The 24,555-nt window shown below is 31.2% G+C and overlaps 1 protein-coding gene across 1 annotated transcript in view; it reads right to left on the reverse strand.

Annotated features, from left to right (window-relative positions):
* The window catches only part of LOC124358398 (protein O-mannosyl-transferase TMTC1-like), a 79,871-nt gene that overhangs the window by 34,651 nt on the left and 20,665 nt on the right, over nucleotides 1–24,555 (reverse strand). Inside the window, exons 3-6 of the mRNA XM_046810700.1 lie at nucleotides 6,340–6,517; nucleotides 5,253–5,326; nucleotides 2,202–2,348; nucleotides 1,632–1,704 (exon numbers count right to left, since the gene is read on the reverse strand). Of these exons, the coding sequence (XP_046666656.1) occupies nucleotides 1,632–1,704; nucleotides 2,202–2,348; nucleotides 5,253–5,326; nucleotides 6,340–6,517 (472 nt within the window). The remainder of the gene's footprint in view (nucleotides 1–1,631; nucleotides 1,705–2,201; nucleotides 2,349–5,252; nucleotides 5,327–6,339; nucleotides 6,518–24,555) is intronic.

Raw genomic sequence — 24,555 nt, forward strand, 5'->3', positions numbered from 1 at the left:
ATACCTATACACTGTTTTCGAGAAGCAGAGAGTATCTGGAAGCACACTTAAAAAAAGATTAAATCTAGGGTGAAAGTGTTTGCTTGGCAGGCAAGGAAATATCTCACGTTCCCGAAGTTATGATATTGTTATTAGAGATTAACAGTCCTACATTTTAGTAAAATAGATACATTTCCGTCTTAAATTGAAAGAATGTTATTAAGGTGAAATGAATAATTAAAAGTTAACTTAATTTTTGTAATAAAAAAATTGTAAATGAATACTAGTAGATTATAACTTTTATAACCGATATTTACTGATTATGGAAGAGTGGTATAATTTAACAGGGAAAGAAGACGGTTGGTCAGCAGAAGTTTGATTGCTCTGTCGTAACGTGAGTAGGAGAGTTAATGTAGGAGTATTGATCAACCTCAAAATACCAAGTCAGAATATCAAGTTTATTTGTTGCGATATAAACTTGAGGTTGAAATACTATCCATCCTGACAAATTAAACATTACCGAGATTGAAAGTTAACAAATACTTGTACAGACTGTTATATGTTATGGGGTGTTTTTAAACTATCTAACCGTATATCAGGTTAAAGTAAACTTTTTTAACTATTTGGTTAGGAGTACGATTATCAAAGTTCTGGTCAAACGGGAAAGAATTATTTTGGATATTGAAATACGATTTTTCATAACCTAAAAATTCAGGCATTCAAATCCAAAATTTGAGGGGCTTTATATTACAACTTCCGCAAATAAGGGAATTGTGTTAGAGTACTGAGTGATGCTTCAATTGTGCTCAGTCAAATTTCATAGTTCATGCACCATTATAGAACTCATTTCTGCCTAAGTAGAAGTTTTACGCAAAATTTAAATTATAAGCCGTTAAGATATAATTCGTTCCTTTTCTGTATTTTGCATTTATATATTCTTATAATCCCCAGAAAATTGTAAAACCACAACTACAAAAACTAACACTTTCATAGGTTTAAATGTGGAATCGTGCTAAAAATAGAGAAAGGCAGATTCTAACGCTCTACATTTGGTGAAAAAGTCGAGAGAAATATCAGAAGAGAATGACTTCGAAAGTGATGTAAAGTGAAACCTAAAAGTGACGTCTATTATCGGGTCGGTGTCGGACATCGGTTGGCAGCCCTGCTGTCCCTGTCTGGCAAAAGGAAGCCTTTTAAATTCCATTCCATTTCCCAACTTCACTTTTTAATCACAAAAAAGGAACGAGAAAACTCATACTATATAACTTGAACATTTTATGAAATATATTTTAACATTTGACTTAAGTACTCATTCGTGTGTCTTGTACGTATTTCACACTCAGAAAGTACATATCATACTATATTTTTGTACCTACGCACTGTATATTCTTTTATTATTTATGCATATTTATTATTATGCATTACAGGGAAAGGTTTTCATAGCTAATTTAAAAGGTATTTGTTGTTTCAGGAAATTAATTATTTATTCGTGACTATTCATAATTGTCTAGTGATTAAAAATGAATAAGATGGATTTTATTTAAAAAACAAAAAATTTTACTAGTTATAAATATCGTAGTTTTTTCTTATTCGTGCAATTTTAAGTGATTTTCGAACATATTAAATGTATATGATAATCGTTTGTTTCTTACCACCATTAAAATCTTTACAGCTCTTCTCGAAAATCTTCTGCTTTCTTCATTCCACCGAACTTCCAGTAATGCACTAAAACAGACAATCCTTTATAATCTGTTATAAGTAATAAATAATGAACTGTTAAAATTAGTTTGGTACAGAATTTTATTATTTTAGACAAATTTAAAGACCAGTAAATCAATATAATTGTATGTGCTTACATTATATTTTTCTGTAGATACTAAACCATTACCACATTAACTTTTACGGAATCACGAGAAATATTTATTTATCTGGAACAGAAATTTACTTGGTGAAAATGTTACGCAAAATGATCACACATTGTTGGAATTCAACTTGGTAATTTATATAATTTTTTAAAATTTTACATTAAATGAATCGAGTGGCCGATTTACCAATTACAAATCAATCTTTATATATCCTTAATATTACATTTCACGGCCTAAATTTATGAAATTCTGAACTCTGAGATGCTATTTTGTGGTTCAGGGTTGACAGTATTCGTTAATATTTTTTCACAAATTTATCCTAATTTTAGCGCAATAGTTAAAGTGTGAAATACTAACCCTTTGAGGTGTGGCCAACTCTTGTAGAGATCGTACAGAAGATTTACCATGAGCACGGTAAGGCCGGTCTCCTTGGCCAGCATAGACATCGCCGCCAGTAGGCAGCTGCACAAGAGTCTTTTGTTGCTCTTCAAATGCCAGCCATCACTACACAGGTGAACAATACCAACATAAACATACTAGGAAATAGGAAAGTTGCTTAAAACTATCACTGGCTCATTGCCTTATTCACACCTGAAATTTACTATGTACTCGCATATATACAGAATGTCTCGTAACTGGTGTCTCCATATGGGACTGTGTCTTGTCTTAGTAAATATTCAATAACTCAGTTATTTATTATTCGATTTCAGTAACTTTCATGTCATTTTATTTATAATGAAAAATAATAAAAAATGCTATTCTTAGATTTCTGGGTTTAAAAGTTTATTCAAAGTTGGAAAGTTAGAATTTAATAGCTGCCATTAAAACAATATGTATATTATGCCTTGGTATAGTGACTGGCCTTGTCATCGTAAACAATTGACTAGAATTGGTTGAATTTAATTTACAACTTTTAAGATATTAATTTTTTTTAATGAATACAGACGAGAAACTGAACACAAAAGATCGATTTTCTTATGGTGAAATGTATTTTTAATGACCTGAGCAATAATTTTATAAACCTTTGTCCAAGAAGTTAAAGGAAACCCTGTATACAAAATAGATTTGAATTGACTAAAAAACGATTACACTTGACCATGCTGAAATTTCTTAGTATTGGGGCTCGTGTATGTACGGCTTCAGCTACAGAAGCACGTTATTTTACTGTCCCAAACATTTGTTGCGGTTAAAATAAGTGTGATGCTTTTTAAGTTGCTATAACTTAAGATTTAGTTAACATCATAATAAATTTATTCTCCACTTAACAGGAACCAGATAACACAACTTATCGTAGAATGCTAATAGGAGTATCTTAGACCAAATTACTTTATTAAGATTACTATGAATAATTTCCTATCAACTCCCTAGACAATCTAAGTAATCTTACGTATTATATTATAAATGCAACGGAGCACACGGGAGACATCCCATTACCTATTACCGTTTCATTATTAACTAGGACTGATTGAGATTACTTAGTAATGTATGACCAACTTTGGAGTAATTTGGTGCAAATAATGGCTACAATAAATTAATGATTTTGCTCGTATTAATACAAATTGAATTTTCCTTGTAATTTTATATCTCTAAATATTGTAAGCTTATCGGAATACGTTTATTTTTATGAGAAAAGATAAGTTTTATGACTATGCTTGAAGAAGAGAAAATTGAATGAAATCTGCCACACGTGTGATTTATAATATTGTACCAATAGCGTATGAAGAATTGCATATTTTCCTCAAATGCTTGTACCCACCTTGTGGCAGTTTAAACCGGCACGATCCACAACGTTATTTATATACCTACATAAAAAGTGTTCTGGAATGATTATGACATTTTCTAAACTTATTATAATGACTTATTATAATGGTACTGGAATGGTTTTAAATATATTGATTGCATATAATCCTATAAGAAACTAATTATTAATATTTAAGCTGTCACAAAATCGAATTAAGTCTTATGATTGAGCCGGAGGGCTAATAATGCAATAAATTATAACATATTCAAATATTTACCAACGTAATCCTACAGTAGTTAGATGAGCTTATAACTTCTTTCAGGTCTATCAGGATTTCCTGATTAGATTCTCTTGAAATTTCCTCGTTACATATACATATTAAAACGAGTAATAACTCTAGGTCGTTGTTAATAGCAACGTTTGATGCTGCTGCAGCCCGCATTGGTGGCTTGAGACAATAGTGTGAAGTGTTAGAATACTCACCAGGAGTGTACACTTCTGGCTGGTTTACATATTCAAGTTGGACCTACGCTGGGTACAGCAAAAATCGACTTTGTTACTTTTTATAGATTGGGGTGCAAGGGTAGATCGATATCTCTAGTCTACTGTTGGACAGTTAGTGAGGCTCCCTAAGTTTCAAAGGCTGTTGCTAGCCTACACATATGGACGTGCCACCCCCTGCCTGCTTTGACTGAGAGGCTGGTACAGAGCTGGCCTCTCTTTCTTCCAAAGAGACATGACTGGGATTAATATCTCAAATCCTTTTTCCTGGATCTTCTAGACAGGAAACGGCCTTTACCCTCAACCCTACCCATCCAGAATGTCCTTCTCCCTCCGGTAGCAGTGCAAAGGTCCTTTTAAAACTAAGTAAAAATTGCTCAGCCTATTGTCCCAATAGACCTAAGAAAAATAAGTTCTATGTCAACTTTCTTTTCCGAGGAATATTTTATTTTTATGGTTTTCAGCACTTTATTGATTCTTTTCTGATTTATTTTCTAAGGATTTCCCAACTTAAAAGATCAAAATAATATGACATGAGTAAGTTGAATATTTACAATTGTTTTACTCATCTAAAATGTATGTTACAAACTCTATTGATAAAATGTGTGTTCGTTAGAAACATTCAGATGTTACAAAATTTCGTTGGAGTTTGTGTTTGAAAATATTTAATTGCCCATATTAATCTTAAAAGTTGTCCCACCACAATTGCATATTTAACAGGTTCTATGTTGTCAAAATAGTTTACGGAATTTTTGGAAAATCCATTAAATGATACTAACTCGTCATCATAGATCATTGAAGTTATGAATTCAACTTAATATGTCTCCCGATTGAGAAAGAGAATTGAGTGAACGAGGAATTCAACTGATGTAATAACTTCTTTCTTTAGGTCTAATCTTCAATTACTTAGTTACTTATATTAAAAATATGTATTGAATTCATTCAAAGCTTAAGTCTAATTTTAACACCTAGGTATGATACTAACGATGAAAGCTATCTATGAAAGTAGAAGGATAAAATCTTGATTATAAACTCTGAGTGCAAGGCAAACTGTTGTGATCTGGTACGATGTACATTGGGATCAGCTGATAAGCACTTGGAATACCGTTACTGAGTTACTATATTGTGTTATCAATATGGTTATTTTGTATGGGTATGATACTCACTCGTGGTAAATGAGAAACGAGAGCAAGAAGAGAAGACAAGCTAGGACGTCGGCTCTTCCCACCACGCCTGCCACCTTAATAACATAAATTCCTATAAGTTATTCATAACGAGCCCTTTACTTAATGACCAAAATTTAAATCTAGCAAGTCATGCTTTACTCGTCCACATTATTTGACTTATAACTTTATTTTACAAATACATATTATTCATTATGTTTACCCTTTAGTTATAATTGTATTAGTAAACTAACATTTTTAGCAATGACATAATAATAATAATAAATTATATTTTCTATATATTTCAAACCTTTACCAACTACAGAATTTTAAATAAAATTACTAAATATAAATTTTAATAATTTTCAATAGTCTTAATTCAAAATTGTGTACAATTTGAAATACTTAATCTTTAGGCAACTTATTAGTGTTTTGTATATAAATTAGCAAATATAATTCATTTTCACCTTCAGACTCTGCTATTAAAGGTATAAGGACATCAGCAAAATACTAATACATATGGTCTAGTCCTTAAACATTTGCTAAGTCTAAATTATATTATCCTTTTATCGTATAGCATATCAAATCATCTTCATCAACTTTTTTATTTTTTCCTGACACTTAATTTATAGCCTAATCATATTCCTAAAACCATTTGTCTAGCTATTTTCGGTTAAAGAATATTTCTATAACATGATATGTGTATTGAAGATTGAGAGGTCAAATTGTTGTTACAATTAATTGTTGTTTTTCATGTGTTAGATGAAAATATCATAACATAATTAAATTTAGGTAGAGTATTTTTAATTTTAAATACTAGATTATACGTATTAGTTTTTGCTATGATCCTTATGTTTTTGACAGATACTGTATTTACGTTTCTAGAAACATACATTCTATCTTTAGATGTGAATAACTTGTTTACTTTTAACAGATTGGAATGTCCTTGTGGTCAAAACAGGTTCAGATGAGGTAAACATGAAATCTATTTGTGTTTTGTTATAATGTCTCTATATTGGGGGATGACTATTAGAAATGGCCCTGATAGAAATGTAAATATTTAAAAACAAAATTGGAAAATAATACATACCGCCTCCGTATGAACAGGGTGAGCAGCGAAGAGTAAGCCAGCGATTGTGGCAAACTTCGTGTCCAGGCCTGCAATGACAAGTGCCAGTCTAGTGAAAAGCAGACAGCAGGCGGCGTGCAGTAACACGTTGACGCCATGGAACCACACCGGCTGCAGACCACAGAGCCAGCAGTTAAACCTGAAACAAGCGGACTGCTGGTAATCTTAGTGTCCAAGCCGGCAATGACAAGTGCCAGCCTGGTGAACAGCAGACAGCAGGCGGCGTGCAGTAACACGTTGACGCCATGGAACCACACCGGCTGCAGACCACAGAGCCAGCAGTTAAACCTGAAATAAGCGGACTGCTGGTAATCTTACTGTGTAGAGCGGCAAATACCTATCTGGTAGTCGTAGGAGTTAGCTGACGAATAGAAATGAAACAATAACTTTTACATGTATAAACTTAAATATTTTATGAATATTTAACCACAGAGTAATAAGGTATATTACTCTGTGATTTAACATTGCTATAATAAATATACTCTGGCTGGCGATAAAGAAGCAATGCTCTTTTATTTGGTTGTTACATATTCAAGCATAATGCAAACAAATTTCACTACAGATAGCAAAACATTGTATCCGTTGGGAATGTTGAAATAGTCATACATTTTTCTAGGTATTACGAGGAGGGTCATAAACCAAACAAACACAATTCTTAGTGCAATTAAAATATCTCACATTGATGTATAGTTGGAAAGCTCTGAATGGAATAAATATTATGATAGGGAGAGTTTGAAACAGGTTTCAAAAAACAGAAACAGAAAAAATTACACAGGATAGTACCAAATAAGTTCAATGAAAATATTACACTTTGATGCATACATCTAAATGAGTTACATATGATGATAATAAGGTTGTTCGGAAAGGTTTTCCAGAAAAAAATAAAGGAGGATGGAATAAACCGATACTATGGAATGACGGAGCTCCTACCAACTAAAGTAAAACAACGCAAGATTGTACTCGGTTTAAGCTAATTTACGAATTTGTTTATACCATAATTTTATAATTCCATCACGATTAACCATAACATTAACGTAAATATTATAAATTACATATAAATTTGGTATTTTACTTTTGCTATTAATTTTGACATTTTGATTAAAATAACAACTATTCCTTGGTACCTAAAGTATGTACTAATGCTTAAGTCTTTAAGATCTTTCTATTAAAAATTTCCATCCGTTCGCACAGACTATTAGACATTCTAAGGACCTGATGTCTGATCAAAGAGGTTCTTAATAATGTATGATCAGATGTTAACGGATTCCAAAATTTAAATATTTTCCTTTAAAGTTATGATTAGACGAGTTTTCGTTAATATCCTCAAGTTTTCGTGATGGACAGTTTAGAACTTTGATAAAATCCTATATTAAGGGATATTTTTCATTTGGCGTAAGCAGTAATGAGGTACAAATGATCATGGAAGCATTAGTGGTAATCAGTTCGTAAGTTATAAATACGTTATAACCTTATACTAAACAATAATACTGAGTTGTTTTGTTTAAATTTCTATTTCAAAAGCTAAAGAAGCATAGAAATTCGTTTAACTTTTCAGAGGAGAAAGGAATTAAACCCAATGTTGTATGTAAGCCGTACATACAATGGTATTGAGAAAGGTTTTGTTCGAATATAAAATAAATAATATATAGACTGGATGACTTATTAGTAGTTAAAAGTGAACTTTTAATGTGCAGTTGCAGTCATAATCCAGGTAGTATTTTGGAAGTACTAAATGCAATGGTTATTACAAGCAGTAAAGTTGGTACTCAAAGAGGTTTGCATGTTGTTGTGTGTAATATTACCTTACATAATGTGTTTAATAAGTACTAGTAACAACTGGTGGATGGACCACGCTGAAAACTTTTATTTTATTAAAACACATAATTGAGAAAAATAATTAAATGCGTACCATAAACGTTTACTTGAATTAAATATAGGTAATAATATATTAAACATATGGTTATACGAGATGGAATTGTTTGTGATTTCTCTTTTAAGCATCCTGGATATAGTTTGCATTGTTGTTTTTTCTTCATTAATATTAATTGTATTAATAAAACACTCAAATATTTATTTAGTTTATATTTTTATTGACTTTCGAATTTGGGATTTATTAAAAAAAATATATTACAGTAGCACTGAGAAAATATCCTTAGCGGCTTTGTGAGATCTTAACTGTCATAAAGGTATGGTTTTGAATTATTTCTCTATAAATTATTTATGCTAATTGCATATAAACATAGCTCCCTCGTATAAAAAATATTTTAAATGAGGATAATGGCAAATTATATTCAAAGTCAAAGTGGAATGTACTAGTGTCCAAAATATAAATGTGATAGCTTTAAATCTTGGGACAACAAGTAACATTCGAATTTGTCACTTTTAAATGAGATTGTAAGATATGACAAATTTTTCCTTAAATAGGTAGTGACTATTAAGGTGTAACAAATGGAGAAGAAAATTACCTAAAAATTAGTGGATAGCGGGAAATAAACGATTCAAATGTGTGGGCAAGAATTCTGAACAACAGAATAATTGGGCCATACATCTTGCCTAATCGCCTCCCACCTTCTTATTAGGAAAGTGAACTTCACTTCGTAGCTAGATTGTCAGTAGCAGCTCGCTACTCATGGACTTCAATCGCTTGAGAATATCGTTGATACATTGTCTTCAACAATTTACCGATTTCAAAAGTCTGTTATATTTATTACATTCCTGCCCGATCTCACCTAGAATAGTAGTTAATATGTATAGGTTTGTATTAATTATTACCCCTACTACAAGTTTTTAATAATTTTATGAATCTATTAATAACTATACAAATAATATTATTTTACTTACCGTACTTTTGGGTTGAACAAGATGTGCTGTACAAAATTATATATCTCCGAATAATTCTTTTCCGATTTTAAAAATTAAGATACTTTAGTAGATAGTTACAATAAATTGTATTGAAATTTTGGTCTTAAAATTCTTATTCTCTTATCAATTTAAAAATATACCGACACTGTTTAAAAAAACCAGAAAATATTTGGTTTTCACATTTTTTAAATATGTGAATAATGAATTATTAAGTAAAGGACAATGGCACGTAGATGGATTATAAATAAAAAGTATACTCCCTAGTTCCATTTATACCTTGTTTTAATAATTATTAAAGAAAGAAGTATAATCAATTTCTCCAATTTCTTATTTATGTTATTATTATTTTAATTACAGATCTCCCAAAAACACCAAGTTCATTCATCAATATCAGTCTCAATTAATAGTCTTGATAAATTGTTGTTGTCAAATGAGATACATTTGTTGAATGCAAATGCGCCTAAGCCACATTGTTTTAATAAATCTTATTAAATTTGTTATGGCACTCTGAAAATGTTGGAGAACGGGCTCAAAGTAGTTTAAATCTATTGTTAAGTGAATAGAATAAATAAATTTTACACTTTTATATACGATCTTTTGTAAATTCTATATGTCTCAACAGTTTATTATCAAGCTGCGTCCAAATAATAAACGTCAGATATTGGAAAAATAAAAACTCCTACTCTAAAAAAACTTAAAAATTAACAGACATTGTTTTGCATGAATTTAATAATATTTGATACTTTGCATATGCTGTGCTAAACCTAACCTATCTCTTATCGTAAAAACTTCTTGGCCGAAATTTATATTTTTGTTATTTTCTACTATAAGTTTCCAAGGCATATAGTTTGAAGCAAGAGTCACAACCTTATCAAATTAGTAATACATAGGAAAAATAAAGTAATATGTTGTAATCTAGTTGTACATTAAATTAAGAAACAATCTAATAATCATGCTATGTAAATACAGCATGGTATAAAAACGATACTAAAATACAACTCAATTGCTTATAGTACAATAAAGTACTTTATATTCAGGTACTTTCGTCTGAGGTAGTAACCTGTCTGGGTTAGAGACAACCTAGTTACTGGATGTTGTGCTCAATGCAAATGAAATCTGCAACCTACATATAAAATAACTTAAACATACAATACTTTAGTATACATCATAATATACCAAAGTACAATGTATGGATATAATATCAATTTATTGTAGAGCGTAGTTTGTTCAGAAAAATAAAATTTTCACTTCACAGACGGGTTATAATATATTCAAACTATTAATGAGTAATATTTTTAATTAATTCCTAAAACAGCATTTTTAATAGAAGCAAAATAAATACAATCTCTTAGGTTGTTTCATGCAATATCATATACCTAAGTAATAGGTTTGAGCGAATAATTGTAATAAACTTTTAAAGTGTTCATGAGCTATTCTTTTCAAATCTGCGAATTAAATAATATCAAAGTCTTATTGTTCAAAGATATTTATATTCCTTATTACTTGCTGATTTAAATGGTTGTTATTTAATGTTATACAAGCTATAAATGTTATAATTATATTTTATCTAATATAGTAATTGTTAATTGGTGACAAATAAGTTTATTAACACTTTAAAATGAGCTTTAAGTTAGGAATACTTAAAGGTTTATACTTTATAAGGTGATGCGGGATGATGAGTATATCTGTTTTTGGTTGGAAATATTTTAAAACTATTTTAAATATAGGTGACTTAGGTAATTGTTTTATTAAAAACTGCATATAAAATAAATACTGTTTTAATATAAAACAAATGCTGGAATGTTATTTAAAATCTTTTCTAAATTAAGACACCCTTCACTGTTTATTATCTAACTCAGTATTTCTTGGAATGCTATCTATAGTTTGTTTTTCTAAAGAATGTACCTGACCGAGCCGGGTCCCGGCGACCTCTCTCACATGTTAAACATCTCACTTCAAACGTCTATCATATTAAAATATAAATTTTATTAGATGAAAAAATGTATTTTTACTAATTGGGTAGAATCCACCCATGTATTATTCACCAAAATATGTTTTGTGTTTTTTGGACGTGATAACCAAAAATATGGAGAAAACACAGTTTGTTGTTTAAAATTTAAGCTTTTCCACTTTAAACTCCTCATTATCCAAATATTAATGACATTAAAAAAATTCTTGTTCAGCATTTACTTTACGTCTCTTAAAGAACGACGTACTAAACATTGAGAGTTCTAAGTTAATAATTAAAAGCGTAATTATTTTGTTGTAAAACCTTACGAAACTCGGTTATTACCTATAATTTTGAGATTTAAACAACTTATAAGAAATTGTTGTTCTCATTATGATAAAACATGTGCTTGGTCTTAAAAGCAATAATTATTAATAATAATTAATAATTCATAATTAATTGATTGTGAATTAATTTGGTAATTTTTGAGCTCCTGGTTTGATATTTCGTGACACCCTACACTAACTCTAAATCTATTATCAGGAAAATGGTGTAACGAAGATTTAAAATACAAAACTTTAACAGAATTTAAATAATTATATAGCTATATTTTATTTAACATTGTTCTACTAAAAGCTATGTATTTTGTCAGACTAAAAGGATGTTAGTCAACGAGCAAAATATGCAAAATTGTTTAACATTTTTGGTAAAAAAAGTTAAATTTGTATATTTTCAATAGTGACCGTTCAATGCAGTTAATGGCAAATGACTGGTAATGTTAATCTCTTATCTCGATATGTAAAAAACTTTTGGTATACAGGATCAATTAATGAAAATACCTGAGTCAGCTAGATCTTGTAGTAACAACTCTCGTACTTTCACGACTTTTCCTTACGACTTTCCATAAAAACTATTCAACATCACTAAATACTATCAACATTTTGAACGTAATCTATTACATAAACTATTTGGGTAATCGTCTGTAGTTAAGGCAAAATATTATAATGGACAATATATCTATGTTGAATCAAGATTCACATTATCAGAGAATAATATTAATAATACATTCCAAATTTATAAGTGTTATAAACTGTAACAAATCTGCTATTTTTACAGCGCTTATTCATTACGTTGTGGAATTGCTGTTCAAAATGAATTCCTTGTTGTAAGGTGTTTCACTAAAATATTAGAACTCACAATCACATAAAATAGAGTTATTAAAGTAAAACGTGTACGTTCGAGAGAATTCCTTTTCCAAAGGTAGACCATCACGATGTTTGTCCACCGTGGTGACGAGTAAATTAACGCAGGAATACGCCTCACTACGTATTGCATCACATGGGTCGACGCTTTTTTGCGAATCATATCGGGTTTACGAAATTCCTCAACAGTTTTAAACCATTGCTAGATGAAACTTCCGCTCCCCTTCATATGTGACAACTGAGGCTAATGCATTTTGGCTTTCTATTACATAACCAGGAGCCACCGATCTATTACAACCCCCAAGACAATGGATTGGAATGGAATTTATTTTCATTATAAATTATTGTTGGTGAACTTTCGAATCCATCAGTAAAACCCCAACGTAGTTTTCTCAGAGAAGAAGAGTACTATATATTAACGCATTGTATAGAAATACTACATAAGATATCGTACATATCACTCATTATGCATAGTTCAGGTTGTCTTCGTAAAGAAAAGGTCATAAGAGTCTGTTACTTATTCCATCAGTAAAATCCCACCGTAGTTTTCTCAGAGAAGAAGATTACAATATATCAACGCATTGTATAGAAATACTACATAAGATGTCGTACATATCACGCATTATGCATAGTTCAGGTTGTCTTTGTAAAGAAAAGGTCATAAGAGTCTGTTACTTATTCCATCAGTAAAATCCCAACGTAGTTTTCTCAGAGAAGAAGAGTACTATATATTAACGCATTGTATAGAAATACTACATAAGATGTCGTACATATCACTCATTATGCATAGTTCAGGTTGTCTTTGTAAAGAAAAGGTCATAAGAGTCTGTTACTTATTCCATCAGTAAAATCCCACCGTAGTTTTCTCTGAGAAGAAGAGTACTATATATTAACGCATTGTATAGAAATACTACATAAGATGTCGTACATATCACTCATTATGCATAGTTCAGGTTGTCTTCGTAAAGAAAAGGTCATAAGAGTCTGTTACTTATTCCATCAGTAAAATCCCAACGTAGTTTTCTCAGAGAAGAAGATTACAATATATTAACGCATTGTATAGAAATACTACATAAGATGTCGTACATATCACTCATTATGCATAGTTCAGGTTGTCTTCGTAAAGTAAAGGTCATAAGAGTCTGTTACTTATTCCATCAGTAAAATCCCAACGTAGTTTTTCTCTGAGAAGAAGAGTACTATATATTAACGCATTGTATAGAAATACTACATAAGATGTCGTACATATCACGCATTATGCATAGTTCAGGTTGTCTTCGTAACGAAAAGGTCATAAAAGTCTGTTACTTATTCCATCAGTAAAATCCCACCGTAGTTTTCTCAGAGAAGAAGATTACAATATATTAACGCATTGTATAGAAATACTACATAAGATGTCGTACATATCACGCATTATGCATAGTTCAGGTTGTCTTCGTAACGAAAAGGTCATAAAAGTCTGTTACTTATTCCATCAGTAAAATCCCACCGTAGTTTTCTCAGAGAAGAAGATTACAATATATTAACGCATTGTATAGAAATACTACATAAGATGTCGTACATATCACGCATTATGCATAGTTCAGGTTGTCTTCGTAAAGAAAAGGTCATAAGAGTCTGTTACTTATTCCATCAGTAAAATCCCACCGTAGTTTTCTCAGAGAAGAAGATTACAATATATTAACGCATTGTATAGAAATACTACATAAGATGTCGTACATATCACGCATTATGCATAGTTCAGGTTGTCTTCGTAAAGAAAAGGTCATAAGAGTCTGTTACTTATTCCATCAGTAAAATCCCACCGTAGTTTTCTCAGAGAAGAAGATTACAATATATTAACGCATTGTATAGAAATACTACATAAGATGTCGTACATATCACGCATTATGCATAGTTCAGGTTGTCTTCGTAAAGAAAAGGTCATAAGAGTCTGTTACTTATTCCATCAGTAAAATCCCACCGTAGTTTTCTCAGAGAAGAAGATTACAATATATTAACGCATTGTATAGAAATACTACATAAGATGTCGTACATATCACGCATTATGCATAGTTCAGGTTGTCTTCGTAAAGAAAAGGTCATAAGAGTCTGTTACTTATTCCATCAGTAAAATCCCACCGTAGTTTTCTCAGAGAAGAAGATTACAATATATTAACGCATTGTATAGAAATACTACATAAGATGTCGTACATATCACGCATTATGCATAGTTCAGGTTGTCTTCGTAAAGAAAAGGTCATAAGAGTCTGTTACTTATTCCATCAGTAAAATCCCACCGTAGTTTTCTCAGAGAAGAAGATTACAATATATTAACGCATTGTATAGCATAAGATGTCGTACATATCACGCATTATGCATAGTTCAGGTAAGGTCATAAGAGTCTGATCAGTAAAATCCCACCGTATATTACACGCATTGGCATAGTATCATAGTTCAGGTTGTCTTCGTAAAGAAAAGGTCATAAGAGTCTGTTACTTATTCCATCAGTAAAATCCCACCGTAGTTTTCTCAGAGAAGAAGATTACAATATATTAACGCATTGTATAGAAATACTACATAAGATGTCGTACATATCACGCATTATGCATAGTTCAGGTTGTCTTCGTAAAGAAAAGGTCATAAGAGTCTGTTACTTATTCCATCAGTAAAATCCCACCGTAGTTTTCTCAGAGAAGAAGATTACAATATATTAACGCATTGTATAGAAATACTACATAAGATGTCGTACATATCACGCATTATGCATAGTTCAGGTTGTCTTCGTAAAGAAAAGGTCATAAGAGTCTGTTACTTATTCCATCAGTAAAATCCCACCGTAGTTTTCTCAGAGAAGAAGATTACAATATATTAACGCATTGTATAGAAATACTACATAAGATGTCGTACATATCACGCATTATGCATAGTTCAGGTTGTCTTCGTAAAGAAAAGGTCATAAGAGTCTGTTACTTATTACACCACACAATGATTAATAAACATAGATATATAGATTTATACCTCTGATATATAGATTTATACCTTACATACATTAATTTTACTGCTAAATTTTTAGTTTTTGGCTAGAAACTTTACAGTATGGCGTATGAGTTTCGTATATATTGTATAATATTATATAAAAATATAATAGGGTCTGTCTTTGTTTGAATTTGAGTGTTACTCAATTACGTAAAACTACTGGAACGATTGTACTTAAATTTTTTATGGACATTTTTAGGGTTCCTGGTTACCACACCTATTCCTATTTCCTATTTCAAACATCCCTCGCACTACGCTCCATTAGCCTTGAATATTTAACACTCATTGAATATTTAACAATAATTTAACACTCACTATCCATTATATTTATGGACTTAGTAGTAACTAAAAACTATAAAATACTAATTAATCAACAGAATTAGGTTTACTCATAGGCTAGGACTGTCGACTTAACAAAATAAGTAGTATACTATATTCAATTTCAGCTGCAGTGTTAAGAAACACAGTTCTCTGCCACGATATAGATAGTAAAAAACAAAATGATTGTAAAAAAATATTGACCAGCGCATAAAAACTAAAATAACTCAAAATAATTGTATAATAAGCTGACCCACAGGTATTATATTAAGGAAATACTTAAGGTATGTAGGACATTTTATGTAAAACCTGAAAAGTACCATACTGTCTGACCGCCTCATGGAACAATCTTTGAACAAGTGTCAGAGTGCAGAGAGAGAATTTGTATATTTTCAACCGGCTATGAGTTTGCCAATTGACACAGTCAATACCTGCCGATCTTCCTCGCCGATGTTTGTACTGCTTCAAGCTACCGTGCAAGAACAGCAGTTTCAATATCTCCGTTTATGTTACGAAAGCAAGTATATTTCGTCTGTGTCAATGGGAAATTTTACTGGAAACTTCAAGGTAGTTGTGAACCAACAACTAATCTTGTATGAAAATATTCCATCTTCTGATATCTGTATGAACATAATATAGTACTGTAGTAAGCAATATATACATGTTCACCTTAGAGTAAATTTATAATTTAGAAATAATTATGTATTTTCTAAATTTAATTCAATCTGTTACACTAAAAAAGTTTTTAACCTGTATTACCAGTTGACATTAAACTCAATAGGTTAAATTCTGTATTAACTAATACTGTTATTCCTCAGGTGTCGATAAGCGATAAGTTTAATATAGAATTTAAATGAACTAGAGCAATAAATTATGGAGGTATATATAAAATATAGTCTATAAGAAATTTTCCTTTAATATTATAAATTATCCCATAGTTACAAATATATACGTAGAACAATTGTTTCAATGAATTAGGCATTTAGGTTATTAATTTGTTTACAATTAATTTCAGCATGATAGTTCTAATTTAAACAATGTTAAATAAATTTGGTATGAAATCTGTTGGTATATACTCTTATTACGGGCCTTGTATACTTATATAGTTATTATCGCTATATTTTGATTTTGCAAATTAATGTATATAAGAATGATTAAAATGCTCCGTTTCAATACTCGACTTGCAATTGTATACTACGAGGAGTACTGTTAAATATTAATGTATAATATTGTTTTTATGTAAAATATTGGTTGTGCTATAAATATTTTACATATATAAATGCATATTTATCAGTCTTCAACAGTCGATTGGTGATAAATTAGTTTTTAAACGCGCATTGGGCCATAAAAATGTCAATAAATGTTTTTCGGAAAGGCCGTAATCCTATGCTTTACGATGTTAAAGTTAGGATAATTTTTTGCCTACAATACAATACAATGTATGCCAGTATTGATTGGTACATTCTAGTAGAAACTTGTTGAGTTTTTCAGCCAAATATAATTTTGATTTTCTAAGCTATGATATGTTATTGAGTACATAATAGAAAACAGTTTTTTCAGTTATTTGTATTTGTGTACCTACTTCAGAATTTTAAGAAGACTGCTGTATAACAATTCCTGCTTAGTTGCACTCATGCTTTTTTATAAAATATAACTTTAACTTGAAAATTCCAACTTTCGGGAAAACGTGAAAATATACAAAAATCAACTTTTATGATAGTTTCTTATGAACAGCTCCGTCTATTAATGCGTTCCTTTTTTCCCTGTGTAATTGTGTATTATGTGCTTTCATCATAAATCTATAGTTTTACATGAAATTTAACGGTTCCACAGTAACACAGTTGTATTTTTTATTTTGTAATACTCGTATTTTAAGTATCATTTTATGTTTATTTTGTCTGCACATAAACCAGTGAACAGATAGATGATTACGTAAACCCAAACCAAATAAAAAGGTAACAAATTAAGTAAGCGGATTGCTTACCTTTCTATCTCTACCAGGTTACATTAGGATACTTCGATGTAGGATAAATTCTTAAAACTTATCACATGAAGTTTTTATTAGGATTTTTCTTTAAAATAAAGGCTTTTTTACCCACTGACTTTTGCCCTCTAAACATATTTTTCAACAAAAATTTGTTCCAAAACGTAAAAAATAAATGACTATAAATTATTAACAATTTCACTTTCAAGCTATTAAAAGAATTACGCGTGTAGAAAATACAATTAATTTTTATATGAATACAAGAAGACTGCAAAAGAAGACTATGAATACTTGCTAGCAATGAGATTCGCATGTGCTTGTTTTCATTAAAACAGAGAAAAGAGTGAGCTGGAATCATGTTAACACCTGCAACAAAATTAAAAGCGCTCGAGCATAATATTCAGAACCGTTAAAGGAAACGACTTGCCGCAAAACTCTTTACACGTTAATGAGTATCACTCCTTTTAATACTCGTATTTAAAAGGTCGCCCAAGTTATTTTGACAGTAATGCAGAGGTCTTCCATTCATTTCCATCTCAAGGGTGTTGTTTTGAGACCGAAATGATCTCATTATTTAGACAGTTATTAAACGTCCAACCTTAATGAATGGTGGCAAAACATTGAGTAATTGGTAGGGAAATGTTTATCTTCTGCTACATTTGACGTTTTAAAAAGCAATTTCTCAACAGCTCTTCTTGAATTATTTTCATGACTTTGAAAATGCTATACATAGCTATAATTCCCAATTGTAAAGGTTGTAAACTTAATACTTTGAATTAATACTTAGGCACGTCTAAAGCGTACATAATACCCACACATTTTTAATATTATTAAGTCACAACGCCAAAACATATTTTTCAATGCTTGTTCGTTTGCCTTTCTTATAAAAACCATTATATATCTATGGATAATATTCTCAGAGCCTACAGAAAGATACAAAGATATAATACTCGTTAAGAAAGTACAAAAATCATGATATAAATGCATGTGATATTTTATCCATGTTACAATAAAATTAGCTAATGTAGAAACTCTAAGTAGCATATAATTAAAGATTACGTGATAATTCCTTTTTCGAATTGCCTTGGACAAATTATTTTTAAAACGAGTTAATATACATTTTTCCCCAAGGAACTGTAAAATTTTAAGTCAAGGACTCATTCATTCTCGAGATGTCCTGCGGAAGGACAGACAATAGTGACAGTATGCATGATTTTAACAAGCTGCATATCTGCAACGTCAACAAGGTCCTTGAAGAACCAGAGAACCTACGCAAGAGACTTGTATGCCTGGAAGAGGTCTCTCAGCGCAGCATTCATCAGTACAGGCTGCTTCAATTATTCTGAGTGAAGCTGAAACACGGTAAGACATGTTTCTCGTATGTTGACCTAAAGCGTATAACGACTTAGTTGAAAATTCAGTAATTTCATAACCTAGTTATGAAGTGAACGTTTTCTGAAAAACCGTCTTATTCGGATATGCTCAAAACAGACGTATTTTTCTTGATTTAAATTAGGAACTTTACTAGTATAAATTTCAATTGAAAGGATAAACAACCAATAAAAATTCTTTTCTTCTGCGAAAATGCTTCATAAGCGAGAAAATCAATATAAAACTACATGTTATTGTGTCAGAAATGTTTAAAGTATCTTCATCTACCACAAGGCAGGGTAAGGAGTAGCATACGCCACACCACGTAGTACGTTTTTGCGGCTTCCTCAAAATTATATGCAAAGTTTCAAGTCTTCATCTTATTTCAGTCTAGAGAGTTCATTCGGACCAACAGACAATAATAAAGAAAAAATACATTTATACATCACCCGGCAGGTGAAAGAGAAATTTTTGCCAGAATACTGAGTGATAAGCTTCAATGATGCTCAGCCAAATCCTACGAATGGATTTTCCCATCATAGCATTCATTCTTATCGATGTAGAAATGAAGTTTCGTGCAATAAATCTACAAATGAAAACTTCCTCTATATGTCTAGCAATTAGTAGGGATTGAGTGACATGCCTATCACCATGTTGCCAACGTAAAAATGAAGTTAAATGCAATATTTAAAGTCTAAAGCCTATTTTTCTCTTGAGATAGCTCATGGAAAACATAAACACATGGAGATATACAGATAGAAGAGGAATTTTCTTAGTGATAACTAAACATAAAAAAAACATTCTTTCCACAGCTGATTAATTCCCGAGATCTCACCCTTAATTACAGATCATGCTAACACTCTGCCAAATCTCATGCACTATCATTAAACTATATCTAGTCAAGATGTTAGTCATTGTAATATATTAGTCACTATGCACAGTTTCCGATAAATAAGGATAATTTCCAAATTCTGTATATAAATAAACCAGTAAAACGGGGTATTGCAGTCTTACCGACTAATCAATGTAGCCTCATCGCCATATGTCTGCGATTTTCTTCTTGCAATCATATAAGATATTAACTTCAACGCCTTACTCTCAATGATGGCAAAAATATTCTCATGTAAAGGGTTCTCATTAGTCTCCTATAAATATGTTCGTTAAATCTCAGCCAATATATGTCAGTTGAAAAAGACATAGGTTACTTCAAAATAATGGGAAATATAATTTTTCAGTTTTCATTAGTACTAGTATACTGTGAATTACAAACGTCCACCAACAACTTGTGAACTGCGCAGACCTATTGCAGAAGAATATGTCTAAACTTTAGGATAAAACTGCTTGATAACAAAGATTAGCTCGAATTTCAATAATTGAGGTCTTAATACGGGTTTCCACTGTTATTTAGTAATACAGTATTAGCCATAATAAAGAGTACTGAAATTGAATCAGCTGTAGTTGCCTTCTCGATCTGCTGATTCAATTGTCGATTGTTGCCATGGCTTCGTGTTCATTACTTCTTACTTATTTGAGTTAGTTTTTTCTAACATAGTGCTAACAACTGTAGATACAGTTTTTATCGTAGAGCACTATTTTCGCTCATATGGACATGCGGGTGGGCCAAGCTTGTCATACACTGCATAACGTTTTCAGGAATATTTCCACAAAACCCCGCCTTCTAATGCTGTGATTCTTAGTGCTGTTGAAAAATTTCGATGAACAGGTAGTGTATTGACACAGCGAAAGGGCTTTTCAGGTCGCCCAACTACTGCCTGTTCAAATGAAAACCACGGTTGCAGCAAGTGTGACAGTTACCGAAAAGAAGCCTAATGCGAGCTTCTCTTAAACTGAATAATAGTAATACCTATTGACGTATGTTGTGAAGAATGTTCAAAAACATTGGTGGTTTTCCTTACAAAATACAAATTGCACAACCTTTGATTTGTAGAACAAACTAGCCAGAGTTCAGTACTGTTCTTCAATGTTACCAATATGCTATGAAGAACCTGAGTTTCTGAGTGATATATGGTTTATAGATGAATGTGTACCTTAATGGTTTCATAAACAAGCAGTTAACACGTTTTCTTAGATTTAAACCTCTTGACATTGTTGTAGAGAGGCCACAACCTAGTAAGCGTGTAACCATTTGGTTCGCTGTGTCTGGGAAGGGTATAGTGGGCCATACTGTTTTGAAGTCAACAATGGAGACACTCATACTGTAAATCAGTATTGATATAGAGGGCCATTCTTGATCGTTTTGTGAGAGACCTCAGGAGAATTTGTCGTTCACCAAACCACAGTGCCATTTCCCGTAAAATTCACAGTGGTTCGAGCAAGGTGGCGCAACCAGTCACACTGCCGTTAACAACATTGCTTTCCTCCAAAAAACCTTTGGCAACCGTCTCATCTCCCTTAGAACAAACATTCCTTACCCAGCCCACTCCCGCGATCTTATATAGCACCGGACGCCTATGTCTCGGGAATGTTGAAAGAAAAGATTTTCCACGAGGACCCACCATCTACCATCGTTCACCTCAAATAAAATCATAATCATGTGTATTAGGAGAATGGAACAGTCCCTATTCATAAAAACTATGAAAAACCTACAAGAACGGTATGAGTGTTGCCTCAAACTGAACGGGGGTCATATTGAACATGTTAATACCCGAGTTTAACCGATTTTGCTTACTTTGACTTGTATTTATTGGTAAAATCTATATGTAATGTTTACTGTGTTTACCTTAATAAAATATTACCATTTCAGTACTGTTTATTTTGGCTAATACTGTATTTTAAATCAGTAAAATGTTCTAGAAAGCCGTTCAGAAAAAGGTTTGTAAAAATTCTTCATTACGTGTATGAAAGGCAAAGCGTAGCAAACATTACAACACATTTGACTCGGATCTATGCACATACGCATAAACGGATATTTGGGTGATCAAGGATGAACGTATCTTTTAGTTTAGTATTTGATTTTTAAATAGATGTCATAATTGAAATCTGAAACTGCTCTAATCGAGATTCGACGAACCGGATTTTGGAACATGGTTCAACACAGTCAAATGCTTTTAATATGTAGAGAAACAAACTTAATGTAGAATTTCCACTTTTTAATGTCTCAAAAACCATTTCGACTAGACCCATAATTTTTAATTCGACTAAACATAGATATATAAGTAATAATAAAATCCAACATACCGATAGCGTTATTTACAACAAAATTATTAATTATACCACATGAGATGTTTTAATATGAAAGAATAGGTATCTAGTTTTATTATAATTTTTGGTAAACATAACAAAGCTATAAATATATAAGCAAAATTTCCCAAACGTTAAAGTTTAATCGAAAACGCACTACTGAAATTTTAGGATTAAATTTTCAGAATATAGAAACTATCGCATGAGTTTAAAAAATTCTTTTGTTATTTCGATAATTAACCTTATTAAAAAGATAACAAAAATCTAAAAAGAATTATAAAGCGCTAAATAATAAAAAATCTCAAAACATTTTAGTCCAATGTATTAAAATTAGGAAAAATAAAGAAATTGATATATAGGATTCTTATATATATTCAGCACAACCCCAAAAATGGGCATGGTTAAGCATTTCCGCATATTTTATGATTTACAGTATTGGAATAAAATTGAATAACGTACAATAACGATGACGTTGGAAATAACAGCAGACGTTTGAGTCCATTTGCTATAAACAAATACGTGATGAAATGGTAAACACAGAATGCAAACTAACTGGGTTTCTATTGATACATATCTTTAAAGTTCAGCACAGAGCTAAAGAGCGTTTATTTCCCTTTGCTATTTGCAAGTACAATATACGGACGATAAACTCCAACTAGAGATATCTAACTGAGTGTAGGTAATTTTATTTGGTATACTCGGAATATTTTACTACATGCCTCAAATATATAAACTCGACAAACTCTGTCGCAGACTGCAAATACTCACATATAATTCAATTTCGGGCATATCCGTCGAGATTTTCCGCCACTGCAAATACTGCGATCGCTGCAGTGCTGTTTGCTTGGCTACCCCCGATATTTATGGAGTGTAAATCTAGGCTCGACCGTGTTCAGCAATATTTTTACATTCATTTTATTTTGAACTTTGGATCTTAAATCAATACGTCCTATAAACGTATTCAGTTTCGGAGGGACTGTATTTAACCAGTGAATTGACTTATATTCTCCGTCTCGTCATTTATGCATTTGTAAAAGTAAAAGAACAAGTTGGACTGAGATTTTTGGGATTGCTCAGTAAAATTACCTATACTATTTGCTGCTGTAATATTTTTGGCTTTAAACGTTACTATTGTTGAAAAACATTATAAGGCCATACATTTTGTTTTTTAAATAGCACGTTACAAACATAAGAAATCGTTGAGTTTTTGTGATTAATGTTAATATATCATTACATTAATATTACGTTATCATTTCTTACAATTTTAATACAGTTTTATTCCTGGCATCCTTGGACGATATCATGAAATACTTTTTTTATGATAATTCCACTTCTACTGACCAACGTTCAAAAGTGTCTAAAACGAATTTTAGAGGCACTTCGTCGAACACCATGCGCGTCCTTCTGTAAAGCAAACTTGTCTGCTAGGATTTTGTGACAACTCTACGATTCCAAAAGTACTAAAAATGACATAAATATCAAAAATATAACTTCATCCTAGAATAGATCAAGGTTGTCTTTTACAGACTATACGCACTTCTGAAATTAATCATGGTTTAATTTTCTTAACACTAAATTCACTTTGCGTTGTGAAATGTAGCCTAACTATTTCCAAATTGGTAACATCATAGTTAGTGCATATATTAAAATCAAAATGCAGAGCTGTAACTTTAATAAAACAAAAAATATCAAAAAAACCTAAGGCAGCAATAAATTAATATGTAGAATAACCAACTCTGTAAAATAGTTTAGCGTATTAAATTATTATTGTAGTTTTTTGTAAATTCCTAATTCATTGTTTACTTTCTCCCATTCTTCATTATACGTGTTAGTTTTAGTCAACGATACAATCTGAGTAGTTATTTACAGATATGTCATGAATATTAGGCATATTTATTATTCGTGTATCATAAAACTGTACATAAAACCTGCTTTTTGTCAGTTTACTATGTTAAAAAATTAAAAAAACCCCTATTTTCTCTGTACTAAAACTGAAAAGAAACAAAACTAAAACAGTAAATATTACGATCACAATATTCTTTAAAGTAGCTAAAAGGATATAGCTAATTACACTTAATGTAATTCAAAGTGAGATGTAATGACAAATTTGTCTTATTTAATTATATGAGTTATTTCTTAATACTTTATAGTCGGCCATCTCATCTACTTTCAGTTAGTTTCTGAATTATGCCTTTTCTGAACTTCAATATCAATGTAGTGGAACTCTCAATTCTAAGACTAAAATTTATAATTTTAGGAGTAAAATAACTTCA

Source organism: Homalodisca vitripennis, chromosome 3 (genome assembly GCF_021130785.1).
Source record: "Homalodisca vitripennis isolate AUS2020 chromosome 3, UT_GWSS_2.1, whole genome shotgun sequence".
Lineage (NCBI taxonomy): Eukaryota > Metazoa > Arthropoda > Insecta > Hemiptera > Cicadellidae > Homalodisca > Homalodisca vitripennis.